Source organism: Asparagus officinalis, chromosome 2 (genome assembly GCF_001876935.1).
Source record: "Asparagus officinalis chromosome 2, Aspof.V1, whole genome shotgun sequence".
Lineage (NCBI taxonomy): Eukaryota > Viridiplantae > Streptophyta > Magnoliopsida > Asparagales > Asparagaceae > Asparagus > Asparagus officinalis.
In genome coordinates this window covers 26,399,818-26,421,954 of record NC_033795.1, presented here as the reverse complement: position 1 = coordinate 26,421,954, position 22,137 = coordinate 26,399,818, and the positions used below count along the sequence as shown (strand labels likewise).

General features: G+C 38.3%; 1 protein-coding gene across 1 annotated transcript; it reads right to left on the bottom strand.

Moving 5' to 3' along the window:
- Positions 3,977–21,714, bottom strand: LOC109830974 (D-inositol 3-phosphate glycosyltransferase-like). Its single transcript, XM_020398324.1, has 3 exons — positions 21,182–21,714; positions 5,018–5,409; positions 3,977–4,658 (listed from the first exon to the last, which is right to left on the bottom strand). The coding sequence occupies exons 1-3, from the start codon at positions 21,712–21,714 to the stop codon at positions 4,138–4,140; spliced, it is 1,446 nt and encodes a 481-aa protein (XP_020253913.1). The 3' UTR covers positions 3,977–4,137.

Genomic DNA, 22,137 nt, shown 5'->3' with positions numbered 1-22,137 from the left:
TAGCTTTACATTTTATTGTTTGATTATCATTTTATTAAGCTAGTGTTTATATTGAGTTTAGTTAATTTTATTTATCTCTTTGTACACACACAACCATTGAGCTTATTGTATTTTCATACTTAGTATAATTTGGGTTGTGGGATTGTGTGACTTAGAGTGTGAGCTTATATTGTGTTCTCATCCATTGTAGAGAACAAATTTATTTGTATTTGTGAACCTTAATTGTGAGGAACACTTTGTAATACACTAGTACACCAAGAGGAGTGTGTGGTGAGGACGGAGTCGATACCGAGAGGAGTGGCGTCGGTGGCCTAGTGAGAGGTGATAATTCCGAGCATTTGAGGGAGTCGATACGTGAGGACCAACACTTGAGGTGGTAGTTAGTGTAGTTACATTGTGATTGTGAACGTTGATCGGTGAGCGTTGAAAACCGATATTGTGTGGTGTAAACGTTTTCGGGTAATCGTTAAAAACCTGGTGTGATAGTAGAATTCTCTTCGGGAGTGGGGAGTGGGGAGCGGAGACGTAGGACGAGATGTTCGAACTCCGTGATCATATTGCTTGTTTGAGTTTGGCTTGGCGCACTGATATTTGTGAACATCTTTATTGCCACTCTCTCATTGTTTACTTCATCCACTATATTGTTTATATCTTGTTTTACCCTTGTGTTAGTTTCATATCCTTACATAGTTATCTTGTTACATATCATATTTGCTAGGATATTTGTTAGTAAGTTTTAATTGACATTTAAATCGGATTAGATTAGCATAAACCCTATTCACCCCCCCTCTAGGGTTCTTTCATAGCGACCTTAGGGTCCAACAGATATTTCCTCGGATACGGATACAGTTTAGCACCCCTACCTCCAATATTATCCTAGTCAAGGTAGGAATTAGGCCGGATACGACTTGAAGCAGTATTCTTTATGGTACCGTTTGGCAAAAGGTTAAGTGAGGGGTTAAGGAGACTTAACTCATTCTTAACCCGCCAAACACAAAAAATCTATACAAGGGTTAAAGTAAGTTAACCCTTCATAATTTGCCAAACATAAAAAATATAGAAGGGTTAAGCTAACCCCTCTAGAGGGATTAAAATGAGTTAACCCCTCAAAATGAGGGGTTTACTAATACTCCTAATTAGAAGGAATAAGAGTTAACCCTTCTAATTATAAAGAAAATAGTTAAAATCATTGTTATTCCCAAACACTAAAACTAATCACAAGGGCTAAAATAAAACTTATTTAACGGGTTAATAATTTAGTCCTTTAGATTATCGAATGGGTTAAACACATTAATCCTTCTCTTTAACCCTTCTTCCTTAACCATTTGTCAAACGGGGCCTATGGGTTTCTGTTTAGGCCTCGCTAATGTGAATTATAGTAGCCGAAGAATGTGCGAGGTTCAACAATGGTACAAAACTCTGAAGAATAAGAGCCAAATTTACCAGAATGTTAATTTTTCTTGACCCCTTTTACTCCTATGGCGATTTTTCTCGCTCCAGCATTATTTTGGATATTTTTCTTTAGCCCATTGCACGAATAAATCCAAGAGTTGGCTACCGACCAAAAAAAACCCCGAGACACTGATATAGAGTATATTAGAGAGTAAATTTTTTGGTTGCTAGTGTTAGTCGAAGCATGTGAGAAGCACATTTTTCTCATCCCTCTTTCATTCAAAATTAAAGCAGAATTAGGCTAGAGCTTAAATTAAAGTTTCCACTTTTCAATTTCACCTCATCATCTCCAAAATTTATTGAATATTCAGTATGCCTTCTTCAAGTTCAAGCTCAAATTCAAGTTCAAGCTAAATTTTGAGCTTGAACTTGAAGTGGGCATATACTGAATATTCAAGAAATTTGGAGATGATGAAGATGAAATTGAAAAGTGAGAACTTTGATTTAAGTCCTTACCTAATTTTTACCCTAATTTTGAATGTGTTTCTCTTGTATTTCAGCTAATCCAAACCAACAAAAAAAATTACCTTTTAATATACTCCATTTCAGCAATTCCCATTTATTATTATTATTATTATTATTATTTGCCGTCATCTGACTTTTGGGTCTATTTGTACAATGGGCTAAGGGGGAAAATTAAAATCAAAATGATGCCTGAGCAAGATTTTTTTTATCAAAGTAGTAAAATAGACCAAGAAAAAAAAATTCCAATCTGGTAATTTAGCTGAAGAATAAGTTAGAAGAAACTCTTTTCACCTATATTTAACTTTTTAACAAATATTTTATCTATTAGACCTATTTGGCAACTCACCCACTCACTTGGAGAAGATCTTAAAATGTGTTTGACAATTATATCAAGATGAGACTACTTTTTTTAAAGTTTAGAAAAGATTATCTTTGGTCCACCCCCACCTTGGTTCAATTTTAAACCAAATTACTTGATAAATGAGAAGTTGCCAAACACACCCCTTTAAGTTCAAGAAATAACCTATTGGCCTATTGAAGTACCAACAAAACATACATTGACCTAGGCCTGTCCATCCGGACCGGCCCGGCCCGGAAATCCGGGCCCGGGCCCGGGCCCAACCGGACCGGGCTCCAGGTCGGCCCGGATTTTTTTTTAAATTTTTTTCTTTTTTTTGATAAAAAATGCTAAAAATTAATTTAAATTTATTATATTTTATATAATTATGTATTAGTATATACTTACAAATTATTATGTAATTATATATTATATATACATATATTATATATATTATATATACATATATTATATGTAAATATATTGTATATATTTATAAGTTATAACTTGAGAGAGAAAATCGCATAAGTAGCCATTGCCCGTTGGGCCAATGGGGAAGAAGTAGCCGTTGTAATATACATACTTATATACTAAGAGAAGAGAAGTATACACAACACATCATTATACTATATATTAAATATATATATAAGAGAGAGTATACTTATATAGAGATGGAGTATACATATATAAAGAGAGAGTATTACCTTTATAAGAGGCGTATACATATTATACATATCATAAGAGAGAGTAACCTATATATACTTATATAAGAAGATATGTATACTTTAATATATACATATATACAAGAGAAGAGAGCGTAATACACACACCACATATTATAATATATAAGAGACGTGTAATACTTTTATATATACTTATATAAGAGACGACCTGTAATAATATAACAGAAGAGTATACTTATATATACCTGTATAAGTATAAAAAGAGTATATATATACATACATACATACATTATACCCCTTATATAAAGAAGAGTATATATACACACCATATTATACATATAATCAAATATATTATAGTAGCAATATTATACATATATTAAAAATATATTTATATACATATATTATACATATATAATACATATAAAAATTAAAAAAAACACTATTCCCGAGCCGGGCGGGACCCGGCCGGGCACCAAAAGGCGGCCCAAGGCCCGGCCCGGAGCCCGGACTTGGCCCGGGTTTCCGGGCCGAGGCCGGGCCGGGCCGGGCCGGGCCGGGCCGAGGCCGGGCCCGGGCCGGCGGGCTTTTTGGACACCCCTAGTTGACCTATGGTTGTTGTAAAAAAAAAGGGTAACGCAAAATCCCTCAGGAACTTTGTCGCATTTCCCACGAACTCACCTTGCACTTTGTTTTTCCCACTAAGCCCGAAAGGTTTTTATACAAAGGTGAAAGGCCCCAAAATTCTAAAGGGCCAAATAAACCCCAAATCCCATAAAATAAAGAACTTCCTAGTTTTCACACAAAAACCCTCAAAAAGCGTCTTTTGCAATTGAAGGATCGTGTTATCTGCCTACTAGTTTCTTGAATCATGCTAATGAGATGATTTAAGTTATAATTGATTGAAGTTCATGTGCGGAAATGAGTTTCCTGATATTCACAGCCATATTAATTAGTATAATTTTTCCCAAGTCTAAACAATAAATTCAATCAAAATCCAAATGATACGTACAATTAGTCACATTCTTAATACAAAGAATCATGAGAGAGAACTCAAATATGATAGTATAATTTATTTCGGGTCTAACCAGTAATTAAACGCAATCAGAATCATCCATACAACAACTCTCTTTCTTAACACAAGAAACATGAGGCTTAACTCCGACGCATTTCGTTACTTTATCCCAAGTCTAAACAATAAATTCAATCAAAACCTAGAGGATACATACAATAACTCTCATTCTTGATACAAAGAAACAGCCTCTCGTGTGCCATCGCCATCTTAGTCGCCGTGAGCCTCCCCCTCGCATACTCCCTACACTTCCTCCCTCTCTCCTCCAACCTCCTCCTCCCCTCTGCCACCGCTGCCTCCATCACCGCCCCCAAAGCCTCCACATTTGGTGGGAACATAAAACCAAACTCCTTATTAACAAGCAGGCTCCCTTTTATGCTCGGAAGCCTCGTCGCCATGATCGGAGTCCCACATAACATGGATTCGATTAGGGTCTGGTCAAGCCCCTGTGGACGGAGGGTAGGGTGGACGAAGATGTCGATGGCGTTGTAGAACGCTTTGAGGCGGGAGGGGGGAAGAGCGCCGAGGGTGATGACGTTGGGGCCAAGCCCGTTGTAGCGTTGCTCCCAGGGGCCTCTGCCGGCGATAATGAGGTAGACATTGGAGTGTGTTGTGATTAGCTTCTTGAAGGCTGCGTAGACTAGCGGGTGGCCTGTTGTATTTTTGATAGGCACGCAGGAAATGGTTATTCCCCAAAAAGCTAACCCAACAAAAAGAAAGAAAGAAAGAAAAGTTTGTCGTCTTCACTATCTAATTCAAACAGAGTTTAATTATTTTTAGTTTCTACAATAGATTAAACAAGTTAACCTTTCTCGTTAGCCCTCCTCTTTTAAACTCTCGCAAAATCACACCTTTGTATCTATTTGTATTGATGAGGATCTACTTCTACGAAAATATGACATACCTAATTTGGAGTAAGGAGACTTTGATTCTTAATTAGGAAATCTAACAAAGTTTTTAATAATTTAGGAAACTAAACTAAAATTATTAAAGAGAATCGCAAATCTATACCTTTATCTCTGACCAACCTCCCGGCGATCCCCATGACAATCTTTGCATCCTCCGGGATCCCAATCTCACTCCTAAACCCATTTCCGAGCTCATCGTCAAGCCCAAACTTCTCCTCATCGACTCCGTTGAGTATAACGTGCACCCTCCTCTCTGGAACCTGATAAATGTCCCTCAGAATCTCGCCAACGCTATCGCTGGTGGCTATGTGGTGCTCGTAGTTCTTGAAGAACCTGATCTCGTTTATCACCTTGAAGACGGCCATCGAGAGACTGCGGTTTAAGGCTGGGTCCATGTCGGGGGACCGGATAAGGTCTTGGTAGATGCCAGATTGGAGTGCTTCCGAGGCGATGCCGTGCCAGGAGACTGCCAGATTTGGTACGCGGCTGGCGAACCTGTAGGTAAAACATTGTACCCAGTCGATATGTGCACGGGCAGAAGTTGTTTAGTAGTTCATGCATTCTGGTGCATCAAAGAGTAAAAAAATATTCAAAATATTTGCCTCCTTGTCCTAAAATAACAGAGAGTTAATTACATATATGCCCAATGTAGTATTATTATTATGAATTTACTATCCGTTGTTGTAGGTAGATCCCTTGAGTTATTATTATTATTATACTTTGGGCTCTTTTAGCCTTGGTGAAAATTTAGTGGATGTTGACCATGGGTGAATTAATTAGTGAGTTCATCTCATGGTAAAAGAGTCAATAAATAAATAAATAAATAAAATAAAAATAAAAATAAAAATAAAAAGTCACCCAAGGGTTTGTTTGCAACAACAAAACTACAGAGATAATGAGTCCAAAACAATGATACTACAAGATGAATACAACTATCACATTCCCTCTTCCATATTTAATTTTCTACAGTTTCATCGTGACAATGTTTTCAAATATCATACGGATTTATCTTGGAGAAAGTTCAGAAGAGGATTGCTGGATGGAAGGTTTCATTGTCGCTAATTGCTGGTCATGCATCATTGATCCAATGGGTCACTCAAGCTGTTTCGACTTATTATATGCAAATGACAAATCTCTGTTGGATAGCACTTTATTGGGCCAAACATGATTCCTAGTCTGTTTTGATTTTGATTTTAGAATTGTTGGATTTCTAGTCTGTTTTGGTTTTAGGGTTATTGGGATTCCTAGCCTGTTTTGGTTTTAGGGTTATTGGGATTCCTAGTCTGTTTTTTTTTTGTTTTAGTTTTAGAATTATTGGATTCCTAGTCTGTTTTGGTTTTAGAGTTTCTATATATATGGAACGTTTTAGAAAAGATGAGAATCATAGAATAAGAGAGAGAAAAGAGAGTCTTTTGAGAACTTTGAGAGGGGGATTATTGTGAAGGAGTGAGATATTGTTGGTTAGAGTTATTTTGAGTGTTTGAGAGAATTATAACCCATTGTATTTCTCCTCCATATAGTAAAATCTCTCCATCCTCTCCCCATGGACGTAGACAACTTGTCGAACCATGTAAATTCTCTGTGTTTGTGATTAGTTGTGCTGTTCTTTTGTGAATTGCACTCATTGGTTGTTCTCCTTTCGTTATTCACCGACTCATTTGGTTCGTGCGCACGCTTCTACCGACGCGCAATAATTAGTATCAAAGCCTAGGGTTTTAGACCTAGGGTTTGTTTTTGGGACTCGGTGATTTCTTTCTCTACAATTTAGGGTTATCAAGCAATGGCAGGAGATAGTGATGATAGTTGCAAGGCTACAATGAATACAGTTCAAGTTACACTTCAGAATACAAAGATCAGTGTTGCGAAGTATGACGGCAAGATCAACTTTGAGTTGTGGATCAGTGATGTGCAGGATGCTTTGAATGCTCAAAATTTAGAAGAGACCATCATGGTCCATGAGAGGCCACCGAAGTATGATGAGGTGATATGAGACAAGATGAATCAAAATGCATGTGACGTGATTAGATCAGAATAAGAGTTGAAGTACGATGTTATCAGCGTGACGTCTACGATGAAGATGTGCGAGATTCTCAACAACAAATATCTTACGAAGAGTATTGAGAATCGGTTGCACTTACTGTGAAGATTGTTCAGATTTTAGGTGTCCAGTGGTACCTCACTTGCAGATCATGTGAACAACTACACAAAGTTATTGTTGGACTTGGCGAATGTGGATGAGAAGATATTGGATGAGTACAAGATGATTATTTTATTAGGCTCCTTACCCGATGAAGAATATGATACATTCGTGCTCACTTTGTTAAACGGTAGATCTTCCATCATCTATAATGAAGTGACTAATGCGTTGATGAATTTCGACTTGAGGAGGAAGGACAATGAGTCTTCCAGAGCTAGCACTTCAGGAGAGGCCTTGTTGACAAGAAGAAGAAGTCCCTATCCGAGAGGTGGTAATCGAAGCAGGTCAAAGTCAAGAGGCCACTACTAATTAGCGAAGAACCAGTGTGCTTTCTGCAAAGAACAAGGACATTAGAAGAGAGATTGTCTGAAGCTCAGAGAGAAGGAGAATAGCAAGAAGAAGGGCCCAAAGGCCAGTGAGGTGAATGTTACTAAGAGTGGTAATGATTTCGACGATTCATGTTTTTCTCTATTGATTACTCTAGAGGTAAACCATGTAGATGCATTGGATTAGATGCTGGATTCTGGTGTTACTTATCATGTGTCTCTCCGAAGAGATTGGTTTGCATCATTTGAGAAGCTCGATGGGGGTGTGGTGGTAATGGGAAATAACCAGTCCTATAGAATTTGTGGGATGAGTACCGTCAGGATTCGGATGCACGATGGAGTTGTTCGAGAGCTGAATGAAGTGAGATTTGTTCCTCAGCTGAAGAAGAAACTTATTTCTGTTGGAGCTTTGGAGGCAAATGGATTCAATGTGACTTTTGAGAACGCTGTAGCAAAAGTTGCTAAGGGGTCTTTGGTAGTGATGAAGGCGGTCCACAGTAGGAATCTTTACTATCTGAAGGGAAGCATCGAGATTGGCTAGGTAGCTTCAGCTATTTTAGAGACGGATGCGAGCAGACTTTTGCACTACAGATTGGGTGACGTAGGAGAAAAGTCACTGCAGGCGTTATGCAAGAATGGGTTAAAACAGTCTCCGAGACAGTGGTATTTGAGATTTGATACTTTCATGCTTGAGCATGGTTACTCTAGGAGTAAATATGATAGTTGTGTTTATCATAAAAAGCTCAATGATGGTTCTTTTATGTATTTGCTTTTGTATGTTGATGATATGTTGATTGTTGCTAAAGATATGTCAGAAATCAACGAGTTAAAATCTCAACTCAAACATGAGTTTGAGATGAAGGACTTAGGAGCCACAAAGAAGATTTTGGGGATGGAGATTCATAAAAACAGGCAAGAAGGAAGCCTATTCCTATCTCAGGAGAAATACATTAAGAAGGTGTTATAGAAATTTGGCATGCTTGATGCCAAGCCTATGAAGATTCTGCTTTCTGTTCATTTTCATCTTTCAGCAGATATATCATCTCAGACTGAGGAGGAGGAGCAGTACATGTTTTGTGTTCCTTATGCTAGTACAGTTAGAAGCATTATGTATGCTATGGTCTGCACCCGTCCAGATATTTCACATGCAGTCAGTGTTGTGAGTCGGTATATGGATAAGCCTGGAAAGGTCCATTGGCAGGTTGTGAAATGGATACTTAGATATTTGAGAGGATCTGCTAATATTGTCTTATATTTTAGCTGGAACACAAACTCGGATTATAGAATACTTGGCTATCCTGATTCAGATTATGCGGACGATTTGAATAAGAGACAATCCCTGACAAGTTATCTATTCACTCTTTTAGATAGTGTCATTAGTTGGAAGGCGACTCTCCAGTTGATAGTTGCTTTGTCTACTACAGATCAGAATATATGGTCTACCATAGAGGCAAAGTATATGATAGTGACAAAAGTAGTGAAAGAAGCCATTTGGTTGAGAGGTTTGGTTGAAGATTTTGACTTACACCAAGGTGTTACTTTGGTATTTTCTGACAGCTAGAGTGCTATACATTTGACGAAGAATAAGATGTATCATGAAAGAACCAAACATATTGATGTTAGGTATCATTTTATCAGAGAAATTAAAGTCATCAAGATTGAGAAGATTGGTACTAAAGATAATCCAACAGATATGATGACAAAGCTCATACATTCGCGCAAGTTCGAGCACTGTCTCAAATTGTTTAAAGTTCAACAAAGCGGAGGTTAAGCTCGTAAGGGGCTTTTGGCGAGACAGCAAGAGTAAAGAGAATATCTTCATTTTCAAAGTCAAGGTGAAGATTTGTTAAACATATGACTTTGAAATTCAACCTCTGCCTAATTCTGTGTCACATTTTTCAAAATTTGCAACCCACCTAACATTCCACCAAACCTTTTTTTATTATTTTATTATTTTTTGTAAGCTATATAAGGAGGGGTGTGGGAGGGTTTAAGATTATCAGTCGGAGAGAAAAAGAAAAGAATTAGTTAGAGAGAAGATAGTGAGATAGAAAGATAATTCTTTCTTTGTGTGATTATCTAGTGAGGTTAGAGAGTGATCTCCTCTTTTGTAATATTCGCTTTTGTGATTACTGAAGTTTTCTGCTGTTCTCGTCCGTGGACGTAGGTTATACTGACCGAACCATGTTAAATCATTGTGTGATGTTCTCTTTGTCTACTATTGTATAGACTTATTCTGTGTCTGTGAAGCCGCTCTGTTGCAACAAACTGGGGCTTCACAAACATAGAAGATGTTTACACAAGAGTGGAGAAAAAAAAACAATATTTGACGCGCGCATCAACTATTCAACGAATGTGCGTCATTTGAATAATATTTCATAGTATCATGTTACCTATGATTCATGGTGACACTCTCAGAGTGGATGGCATCAAATGGTTCTACGTGGTTCTCAGCCTCTTAAAGCTCCCTTGCATGCTTCCCCACATCTATTGGTTCGGCCAACCCTTAATTAAGAGCATGTATTTTCAGATACTCAAGCGAAATAACATAATTCCCAATGACAGGTGGAGCAGCAGTGACAACGTGAACTCTATGCCCACGTTGTGCCAGAAATGAATGGAGAGTCAATGCGTACGTGATGCTCCGTACCACCTGGAGCAGACAACACGGGCCACTTATGAGAAAATACAACGATTTTGAGGGAAGCCTGTGAACGTGAGCAGCGGTTTTGTGTTTTTTCGGCTACAAGGGTGAACGCGGACTCGTTTCTGCGTGGGAGGCTAGGACGCGTGGGGGCTACACCACGTGAGGAGATAAGGTGTTCTTTTATTTGTAATTTCTGGCCCACCCGATCCTAAATTGGTATAAATATCTGGCGGTAGCCTTTCCTAGGTTTCGGTGCAAGGCTTCGTGAGAAGAAAAACGCAGAAACAATTGTTGGCTTGGGCTACGTGCAAAGAGGGTTTAGTGGTAGAGACTTTAGCGGCGTGCAAAGAAGAAAATTCGGCTATCTCTTCTAGGGATTTGTGGGGTTTTTTGTGTAGCCGTTTTTTGGATTTGTGCATCCTTTTTTGTGAGAGTTTTTGAGAAGATTGTTTGAGGGTTTTTGTGTAGCCGTTTTTTGGATTTGTGCATCCTTTTTTGTGAGAGTTTTTGAGAAGATTGTTTGAGGGTTTAGGTTATGAGATTGTAAACCCTAGTTGTATTCTCTCTCTCTAGTAGTAGATTTCCCCCCTCCTTACCCCGTGGACGTAGGCAACTTGCTGAACCACGTAAAATAGTTTGTCTTGCTGTGATTTGTAATAGCTTGTAGGTTCCCTCAACAAATCAGTCCTATAACTGATGAAAGGAAGAGCTGATATCTCACTTTGTTAAGATATTTTGCTTTCGGTTCTTGTTTCCTTTGTGAAACGAGAATTTCTTTGTGATCTAATCTCTTGTTGTGCACCTCGTGCACCGGAGGTGCTGTCGAAATTTTTACTGCACACAACAAGTGGTATCAGAGCTTCAGGTTTAGCTTGAGGCTTGTTCGAAGGATTCAATGAAGGATTCCTATCTGAAAAGTTAGATCGACAACATGAGAGAAGTAAGCATATCAGGTTCGTCTCTTACGAAGGCGATACAAAGTCTGAGTATCAATAACACGAAGATTGATGTTCCGAAGTTCGACGACAAGATTAATTTTGGATTGTGGAGGTGTCAGGTGATGGACACCTTGGATGCACAAAATTTGGAGGAGACTCTTGAGTTACAAGAGAAACCCGAAGACATGGAGGACAAGGTTTGGAAGAAGATGAATAGTAGGGCTTGTGGAGTTATTCGGTCATGCTTGACGCCAGATCTTATTTATGATGTAATGAACGAGACGTCGGTGAAGAAAATGTAGGAAACACTCAATGAGAAGTATCTTACGAAGAGCATTGAGAATCGGCTTTACTTGAAGAAGAGGTTTTACTAATATAAGATGAAGAGGGGAGTTTTCATCAGGGAGCATGTTAACAATTTCACGAAGCTACTTTTAGATACGGCCAATGTGGATATCATGGTTAAGGATAAAAATAAGACGATGCTACTTTTGTGTTTGTTTCCGGAGAATGATTATGGTATGTTCATTCTCACTATGATCACTGGAAGAAATACTGTTAGTTATAAGGAGGTGACCTCAGCGTTGGTAAATTATGAGTTGAGGAAGAGTGATGGTGAACCCTCCGAGAAGGTATCGAGAGATGCATTAGCAGTTCGAGGCCGTGATCCAAATCACCGCCAGTTCAACCGCTCAAAATCGAAGAATAGAGGTGATCATAAGAGTATTGGTAGAAATCAATGTCGCTTTTTGTAAAGAGGAGGAACATTGGAAGATCAACTGTCCAAAGTTGAAGGATAAAGCCGGGAAGAACAAGGGGAAAGCTGTACAAGCTTCAGAAGTGAATGTTGCAAAAGCTATTGATGAACATTCAGAGTCAGATTCTTCGGTCTATTCATGCCCTGCACTACCATCGATTTGCTATGCCGACTCCACAAAATGGATGTTGGATTCAAGAGCCACATATCACATATGCCCTAGGAGGGATTGGTTCTCTAGCTTTGAGGAGCTGGAAAGAGGGGATGTCATGCTTATGGGAAATGACCACGTATGCCCTATTGGTGGTATTGGTTCAGTCTGGATTAGGATGCATGACGGAATGGTGAGGGAATTAAAATAAGTGAGGTTCGTGCCGCAGTTGACAAAGAACATCATTTCTCTTGGTACTTTGGAGACAGCTGGTCATCGGGTGATCATAGAGGATGCTACAGCGAAGGTCACGAATGGTTCTATGGTGGTGATGCGAGAAGTCAGGAAAAACTTCCTATACTATTTGAAAGGCAAGATAGTTACAGAGGGTCTGGCAGCTTCTATCACTACAGAGGAGGACACTACCACATTATGACACATGAGATTAGGACACACAAGAGATAAGTCCTTGTAGGTATTGGTAAAACAGGGGCTATTGAAAGATACTAATACCTACAAGATAGAGCTGTGTGAGCATTGTGTACTTGGAAAGAAGACTAGAGTGAAGTTTGACACCGCTATTCACAACACCCAAGGTACATTGGATTACATTCACACAGATATTTGAGATCCTTCCAAGAACATATCACTTGGTGGGGCTAACTATTTTATCATTTTCATTGATGACTATTCCAGGAGGAATTGGGTATACCCTATGAAGCATAAACATGAGGTCCTGGATATTTTTGTGAAGTGGAAAAAGAAAGTGGAGCTACAGACAGGTAGAAAGGTGAAGACTCTTCGTTAGGACAATGGAGGAGATTATAAGAGTGATCCATTTCTGTAGTTTTGCCGGGATCACGACATTAGATGACACTTCACAGTACGTGAGACACCGCAATAGAACGGGGTGGCTGAGAGATTGAACTGTACCTTGCTGGAGAAGGTGCAATATATAATGACGCAGAGTGGATTGCCTAGATTCTTTTGGGCCGAGGCATTGGTTTATACGAGCCATCTCATGAATAGGTTGCCATGCAATGTGATACAGAGGAAGACTCCGTTAGAGCGTTGGTCTGGTTCCGTAGCTAGTGACTATGAGTCGCTTCGGATATTTAAGTGTCCTACTTATTACCATGTCAGTGATGGTAAACTGAATCCGAGGGCAAAGAAAGCAGTCTTTATAGGATTTAGAGATGGAGTTAATGGCTTCAAGTTATGTGATCTATAGGACAAGAAAATAGTTATTAGCAGGACAGGAATGTCACATTTGACGAGGCGTACATGATGAATCCTTAAGTTCCTCAGCAGGTGGAGGAAGACCACATTCGGGAGATATCGCAGCAGGTGAATGATGATGTGACTCCACTCACTCCAGAGAGCATTGTATCCATCGAGGCTCTTACAGAGGTGATACTAGGAGGAGATGGGGTGATAGCCGAGCAGATAGAGGATACAGTGGATTGTGAGACTTAGGAGCAGGGTCATGTTAGGAGTCTATTGCAGCGAATAGACCTAAAAGGGTAATTCATCGGCCAACTAAGTATAATGATATCATGGTCGCATATGCATTATCAGTGGAGGTCGTTGATGATATGGTTCCATCCACATTTAAGGAGGCATAGTCTAACCCCGATTCGATCAGGTGGAGGGAAGCTATGGAGGAAGAGATGCTATCTCTTCAGAAGAATGATATTTGGGAACTTACAAAGCTACCTAAGGGTAAGAAGGCTATTGGATGCAAGTGGGTGTATGCAAAGAAAGATGGATCTTCTATTAGGGACATTCGGTACAAAGCCAGATTGGTTGCCAAGGGTTATGCACAGCTTGAGGGCGTTGATTACAACGATGTATTCTTACCTGTTGTAAAGCATTCGTCGATTAGGATTCTGTTAGCATTAGTGGCATAACTGGATTTGGATTTGGTCCAGATGGATGTTAAGATAGCCTTTCTACATGGAGATTTAGAAGAGGAGATCTACATGACACAACATATGGGGTTTAAAGCTGCAGAAAAAGAAGATTTGGTTTGTAAGCTGAAGAAGTCTCTTTACGGATTGAAGCAATTACTGCGACAATAGTACAAGAGATTCGATGGCTTCATGATTAGCCAGGGTACACGAGGAGCCCATATGACCTATGTGTTTATATGCACAAGCTACAGGATGATGAGCACATATATTTGCTTTTATATGTTGATGATATACTTATTGCTTCCAGGAATTCTTTGGCTATTCGAAAGTTGAAAGAGGAACTGTCATCCGAGTTCGAGATAAAGGATATTGGAGAAGCAAAGAAGATATTAGGTATGGAGATCGAGAGAGACATGGCGAATGGGAGATTGAAACTTATACATAAGAGCTATTTGTAGAAGATGTTGAAGAAATTTAGCTATGATGACAAAACCAAGGCGGTGAGTACTTCATTAGCTCCCTACTTTAAGCTATCAGCTAATATGTCACATGTTTCAGTTGAGGATCGTGAATACATGTCCAAAGTTCCATATGCTAATGTTATGGGTAGCTTGATGTATGCGATGGTGTGTACAAGGTCAGATTTGTCACAGGCCGTGAGCATAGTATCTAGGTACATACATTACACCGGGAAGGGTCATTGGGAGGCCGTGAAGTGGTTTCTACGATATATCAAAGGTACCGTGGATGTTGGTTTGGTATTCAAGAAGAATGAGAAGACATGGCAAGATTATATTGGCTATGTGGATTCAGATTATGCGGAGATCTTGACAAGCGTCTGTCTACTTCAAGATATGTTTTTACATTGGCAGGAGTACCGGTATATTAGATATGTACACTTTAGTCTACAGTGGCTCTCTCTACTACAGAGGCAGAGTATATGACAGTGACTGTAGCTGTGAAGGAGACTTTGTGGTTACGTAGATTGTTGGAGGACTTGGGGATTACACAGGAAACCATTCAGGTACATTGTGATAGCATGTCATCTATCTATTTGGTGAAGAACTAGGTTTATCATGCATGTATGAAGCACATCGATGTCAGATTCCACTTTGTTCGTGACGTTTTGGATAATGGAGACGTCATATTAGAGAAGGTCCACACGAAGGACAACCCTACAGATATGTTGACCAAAGTTATTTCAGGTATGAAGTTTGGTCATTGTTTGGAGCTATTGAACATTCTTCGGTGTTGAGGCCTTTGGAGGACATTAGGTGAACTACGTGAAAACTTGATTTCTTAGGCAAGAGGATATGTAGACAGTCATTTATGATGCAACCAATTTGGTGAGTTGATACAGACATTTGGAGAGTGTTCACATTCTCGTTTAGGTCTCGACTTGTTGTGGATTGAGTCCGTTGTCATGAATTGTTTCACGACGTACTGGATACAACAAGTGAGACATTTAGTTGCTTTGGTATCAGCTCAGTTTTGGAAAAACTTCACCGAGGTGGAAAATTGTGAACGTGAGCAGCGGTTTTGTGTTTTTTCGGCCACAAGTGTGAACGCGGTCTCGTTTCCGCGTAGAAGGTTAGGACGCGTGGGGGCCACACCATGTGAGGAGATAAGGTGTTCTTTTCTTTATGATTTCTGACCCACCCGATCCCAAATTGGTATAAATATCGTGCAGAGAAGAAAATTCGGCTATCTCTTCTAGGGATTTGTGGGGTTTTTTGTGTAGCCGTTTTTTGGATTTGTGCATCCTTTTTTGTGAGAGTTTTTGAGAAGATTGTTTGAGGGTTGTAAGGACTGTGAAATTTCGATATTAGTTAAAATAATTTTCTAGTATTTTAAAATATTTAATTATGATTTTTAAAAGAGTATTTGTATTTTTCTTGAATTTCTATAATTTTCTATGATTTAAAGTCTAAGTTTTATATTTATTTAATTGATATTAATATTTATAAATTAATTTTATGCAGTGAAAATTTATGGAATTTATCTGTTATGTTATCGATACTGTTACATGTCATTTTGAATAATACGTTGTATTATTTTTATTATTACGTATATTTTCGCATAATACATTGTATTATTAATTACTTATTATTTGTATAATTTGCTGTATTATTTCTACTGTTACATATTATCTGTCGTATTAGTATAACTTGTACGTTTTACTGTGTATATAATTATCCCATAATTATTTGATTTTAAATGTAAGTAAATATATTTTATTATTAATTATTCTTGTTTAATTATACAATATGGGTATTTTTAACTATTTCGTTGCTCCGACGAGCCCCCGCCGGCCGCCTCTCCCAGCACCTAACCCCACTCGCTTCAAACCGCCGCCCAGACCACCGCCATCTCCTCCCTCTCGTCGTTCCGCCTCCGTCACCGCCTGAACCCCTCCCCGAGCTCGACCACCCCTGGCCGTTCAGCCGCCGACCATTTCTGTCACCACCAAGCCGCCCATCTCCTCTTCTCTCCATCACCTCCATCTTCACCACGATCACCACGCCAGTCGAGATCCCCTGACCTGCGCGACCACCGCCATCTCAGCGCCACCGGACCCGCCACCCCCTCGTCCTCCTTCTCTCCTCGCCGTCAGCAGTGCCCGCCGCCTGAACCCAAGCTCCGATCGTCGCTGTCCTCCGTCGAGCTCTACCATCTCGCCGCCGCCTCGAAACCCTCATCCCGATCTGCCAGTCCTCAGCCACTACAACTCACGCTGCTGTCGCTGCCCTCCGACAGTCCACCGTCTCCTTGTTGCCACACCTCGGCACCGCCGCCCGTCATCTGACCCCCTGGTCTCGTAGGCAAGATCTCGTTTCCCCTTGGCTTGTTATTCCATTATTTATATTCGTTATTAGTTGATTGCGTAGATTATGCTGTGATATGATTAGCTGTAGTATATTTTGAATTAATTACGTGGGTTGTTTCGTGAATAATATTGATTTATATCATAGTTGTGTGATAAATAGTATTTTCAAAATAATGATAATGAAGTGAAAGAAATTATTTGATCACGGAATTAATTTAGAGAATTTATAAGAATTAAAAAGAATTTATTTTGAGAAAAGATTATTTTAGAATAATTATAATTAATTTAGAGAATTTATAAGAATTAAAAAGAATTTATTTTGAGAAAAGATTATTTTAGAATAATTATTATGATTTAAAAGAATTTATTTCGGTTAAAAAGAATTTATTTTGAGAAAAGATTATTTTAGAATAATTATTATGATTTAAAAGAATTTATTTCGGCAGTGGAATCATTTTTGGAATTTTTATATTAATTAAAAGAATTTGTCTGAGAACAGAAAAATTATAATAATTTAAAAAGAATTATTTTCGGTAAAAGAATTATATTTTTGATAATTATGATGATTTAAAGGAATTTATTTGCAAAAATAATTATCTATTTTGGATTTAAGAAATTTATGATTTTGTATGAATAATTTAGAAGGCTGGATAACAAGATATTGATGAAACCGGACTGCATGTATGTTTTTACTATTTACGATCATATTTCACGTTTTGCATTTATTTAATGTATTTGACATGTCTGTTATGTATTATCCATGTTGTGTTTGAGAACCCTTAATAGTTCATGACTTAGTGGCCTCGTGCGTCATGAACAGACTTAGTGACATGTGTGAGTGTGTTGACTGAGTTTAGGTGGTGAACCCGAGTTTTAATGAGGTTTATGGTTGACTTAGACAAACAAGAAGAGTTGGGATGGAGAAGTTAATGTTCATGTGATCGGATAAGACTGTTGATGTATCTTCCAGGCTCGCTCCCGTGGTTGGTGTCGCCACCGGGGTTGGTTTGTAGGGCTAAAGTGAAGTGTGTACATCACTTTAGTCAGTGAAATCGTTTCGTCACCCGAGTTCTGTTTGAAGTTCGAACCAGGCAGAAAACGATTTATGTGTAGTCCTCTAGGCCGCATGTGTAGCGGGATTGGATGCACGTAGGGGATTTGTGAACAGTCAATTATCCGGTGATATGAGCGTTGGCTCTGTGTGAGATGTGACCAGTGACCTGTTATAGAATGACTAGTTAGTAGGCTAGTTGTGTTTTCTGATCATATATAGATCGGGATGAATAATTAATTATCTACAATTCGAGACATATGGTATATACATGAGGGTTTCCTTGTTTGGATTATTTTGCTCGACGTACTACGTCTCTTGTTGTAGATTTTTAAGTATTAATTCCATTTAGTGTATGCCCTTGTGACTCGGATGATTATTCTGATCGCTAGCTGCATGATTTTATTACCCGATTGATTTACGTATTCTTATGATTATCATGTTTTGGTCGTGGATTGCATGTTGATTTCGTTGGATTTCAGTTGTACATTCTTTTGTTGTTTCTGTTATCGTATCGTTTTTCGCATTAGATTTCCATTCGTTCTATTTTCTTTGTGGGGTCGGGTCTTGCCGTGCGCCATGCACCTGACGTACACCTATTTTCTCTGGTGTACGTCAGACTTAGATGAAGAACATGTCTAGCTTGGAGATACGCCAGGAGCCAGATGACTCTTAGTAGGAGTACCTTGCAGACGTAGCAGAAGAAGAAGCCGAAGCTTAGTCATCTCTTTCTTATCAGTTAGTCCTTAGTTTACTTTTGTAGTTCTTTCTACTTCTGTTGATCGTTGTATATTATACTTTCCAGTATTTCATTCAGATCGTTTTGTATATGGGCATGTTGGCCTGCATATTATGTCTGGGATAATATTCATTTGTGATATGTATTATTTTATTCTGTGTTGTTCATTATATTCTTGCTATCTGTGATCGGGGACCTGTGACTTCGCATTATTTGTATTTCTTAACGCTTAGCGTATTAGATTGAGAAGACAGGGTCTAGCACTTATCTCTCCTCAGTCTAATACGTCGCGGGCTTGTTCACGTCCCGATTCCCCGGTATTTTGGGAAGCGGGGCGTGACAAGGGTTTAGGTTGTGAGATTGTAAACCCTAGTTGTATTCTCTCTCTAATAGTAGATTTCCCCCCTCCTTGCCCCGTGGACGTAGGCAACTTGTCGAACCACGTAAAATAGTTTGTCTTGCTGTGATTTGTAATAGCTTGTAGGTTCCCTCGACAAGCCAGTCCTAGAACTGATGAGAGGAAGAGCTGATAGCTCATTTTGTTGAGATTTTTGCTTTCGGTTATTGTTTCCTTTGTGAAACGAGAATTTCGTTGTGATCTAATCTCTTGTTATGCACATTGCGCACCAAAGGTGCTGCCGAAATTTCCGTTATGCACAACAAAGCCGTGGGAGGTTTGTCGGAAGGGAGGGGGAGTGAGTTCCACGAGAACTCCACGTACCGTAAATCGCCCGAAAAAGATCTGGAAGTGTGGGGAAGTAAGTTGGAAGTGGAGGGATGTAAGAGTAGTAGGTAAAGGAGAGCACCAGGAGAAATGACGAGATAAGGGAGTAGGAGACAGAAGAGATTGCGATTGAGGAGTGAAGGCAAATTTGTCCTTATGGTCCTTGAACTTGGACCACTTGAGGCATTTTGGATTATGAGAAGAGATATATATACGATGATGAAGATAAATTGTTTGATTTTAGAGAGTTTTAGCAAGATCTTGAATCTACGGAAATTTAAAAGAATTGTTCGAACTTTGAGGGAGTTTAGGCGGGTGGACAACATTGACTAATTTGTTGATTGAAATCCCACAAAACAATAACTTAAGATACAAGTTGTTCAGATGTATGTGTACTTTATAAGAAAACAAAGTGTTGTTCAGATGTACGTGTACACGCACACACTTTCTAAATCACTTTAATACATATATCATTCTAAGTTCATTATTTTGATATATTCAGTCTTTTTGGTACTAATATAATGCACCTGTTTTGCGCGTGACCATATTTGTGTTGTGTTTCAATTTTTTTCGTTGACTAGAAAAGGGAGAAGTAACTTTTATAACCATATGAATTCTTACATTAATTAGAAAAATTAAAATTCGTGTTAATAAATGAAATTTGTAAATAGAATTGTGTATAAAGAGTTGTATAAGTAATTATTAAGTTGAATTATAATTATAATTTAATCATATTATTTAATAGTTATAGCTTATTCTATAATTAGTTAATATTATAATATATTTTAATAATTATAATAGTATAATTGTAATTTGGGATAATTATAATAAATTATTATCGTATTTATAATAATTATACATAGTATAGTAATAATCCTAATGACAACTATAAAACAATATGGTAATATAAATTTATTAAATTATTTTATTGAATTAATTATTAAATTATTTATTTACTAGTATAAATATTAAATAATACTATTACTATTAATTTAAGTAATAGTATTAAAATAATTTTAATAACTTATACTATTAAGTATTTATAATATTTTATTATTTATTATTTTATACCATTAAATATTTATGATATATTATTATTTATTGTAATATTTATGAAATATAATAATCAATTATATTCTTAGGATTGACCAAAGGTTTTGGGAATGTAAATAGTTGCATAGTTAATGAGAGCTTATGAGTAATTAGTAAATGGTTAACTAGATATAACTGATATAATTGAGGATTATCAAACTTTAGAGGGAAAAATCAAAAGTTTCAACATAGCAATCCTCTTTATAAATAGTTTAGTATAGATTTTATTTTTTTCTCTATTAAATCAAGTAGGTTTGACTTGTTCAGGTGATTAGATTCATGAATTTTCTAATGGGCCACAGTCTTGAGCCAGAATTCCAATGAATAGTGTATATATCAAATAAATTTAAGGGTTAGTTTCAGAGACGACCTCAATTGTGGGAAGTGTCTCAGAAAATCCTCCTTGACTGTTTTAATTCTAGTAAACCCCCGTCAATCTTGAGGGTGTTGTAGATAACCCCTCTCAACTAAATTTTTTTGATTTAACCTCCCCAAACTTTTCTCGCTTCACCCCCAGAAACTAACACTATTAAGTTTAATGTGTCGACACATGAAAACGGGATTGGTCTTTTTTACACTTTCATCTACAACTAGTTAAGGTTCTATTTGAAAATTTTTGGGGTTTTATGAAATAAACCAAACTTAAGGGGTGTTACATGCACTAGAGCGATGTCAACCATCGGATCTACGAATAAACATAAATGTTCAATGATCCAAGGGTCGCTATTCCTTTGATGCGCATTTAATACCATATAGAGTGGTTGATGCATAAAAAACATGCATGATCGAATGTACTAAACCAAAAACATTCTTATTTTGGATAATCCAAAAGTAGACAATCAGTTGATGCTTACTAAACCATCCACTAGACGTGGATAGTTGAATAATTTTTCATAGTGCCTTACCTATGATGCATGGCGACACTCTCAGAATGGACGACATCAAATGGCTCTATGCGGTTCTCAGCCTCGTAGAGCTCCCATGCTTCCTCACATTGCCACTGGTTCGGTCGTCCCTTGAGAGCATGTATTTTCAGGTACTCAGACGAGATATCGTATTTCTCACTGACAGGTGCAGCAGCAGTGAAAACATGGATTCGATGCCCACGACGGGACAAAAAGGAGTGAAGAGTTAAAGCGTGACGCTCCATACCACCCGGAGCAGATAAAACGGGCCATTTACGAGAAAATACGGCGATTCTGAGGGAAGTCGGGGCAGGTTTGTCGAAAGGGAGGGGAAGCGAGTTCCATGAGAATTCAGCATCGCGTAAGTCGCCCGAAAAGGATCTGGAAGTGTTGGAAGTGGAGGGCTGTGAGAGTAGGTAGAGGAGAGCACCAGGAGAAATAGTTAGGAGAGGGAGGAGGAGGCAAGTTAGAATGCGACTGAGTGAAGGGAGGTTCGCCCTTTTAGTCCTGGAATATGGACCACTTGAGCGCATTTTGGATTATGAGAAGAGATGTAATGACGAAGATCAGGCTATTTATGGAAGTTTTAGCGTTACACTTTTGAGGGGAAATGGGAACCTTGATTGAAGATGAGAAAGAGGATACGCAGGTACATCTAGGGCTGGTACGTATTAACGAAGAGTCAATGAGATTTAGAAACTTTGCGTAAGATCTTGAATCTATGGAATTCTTGAAGTGATTGTTTGAACTTCGAGGGAGCTTAGGATGATGGCTTTGACCAAGGAATTACATCCAAAATAAAGTAAACTAATAGATAAATAATTGTTGTTGGATCCCGAGTAAGATTTTGCGTTCGCTCTAATTAAGAAAGCAGAGAGTTCAAGTCAAAATGCCCTACGTAATCCTAAAGACCTCGAGTAAATCACTGTAATTTTTAATGATTATTGTGATTTCTA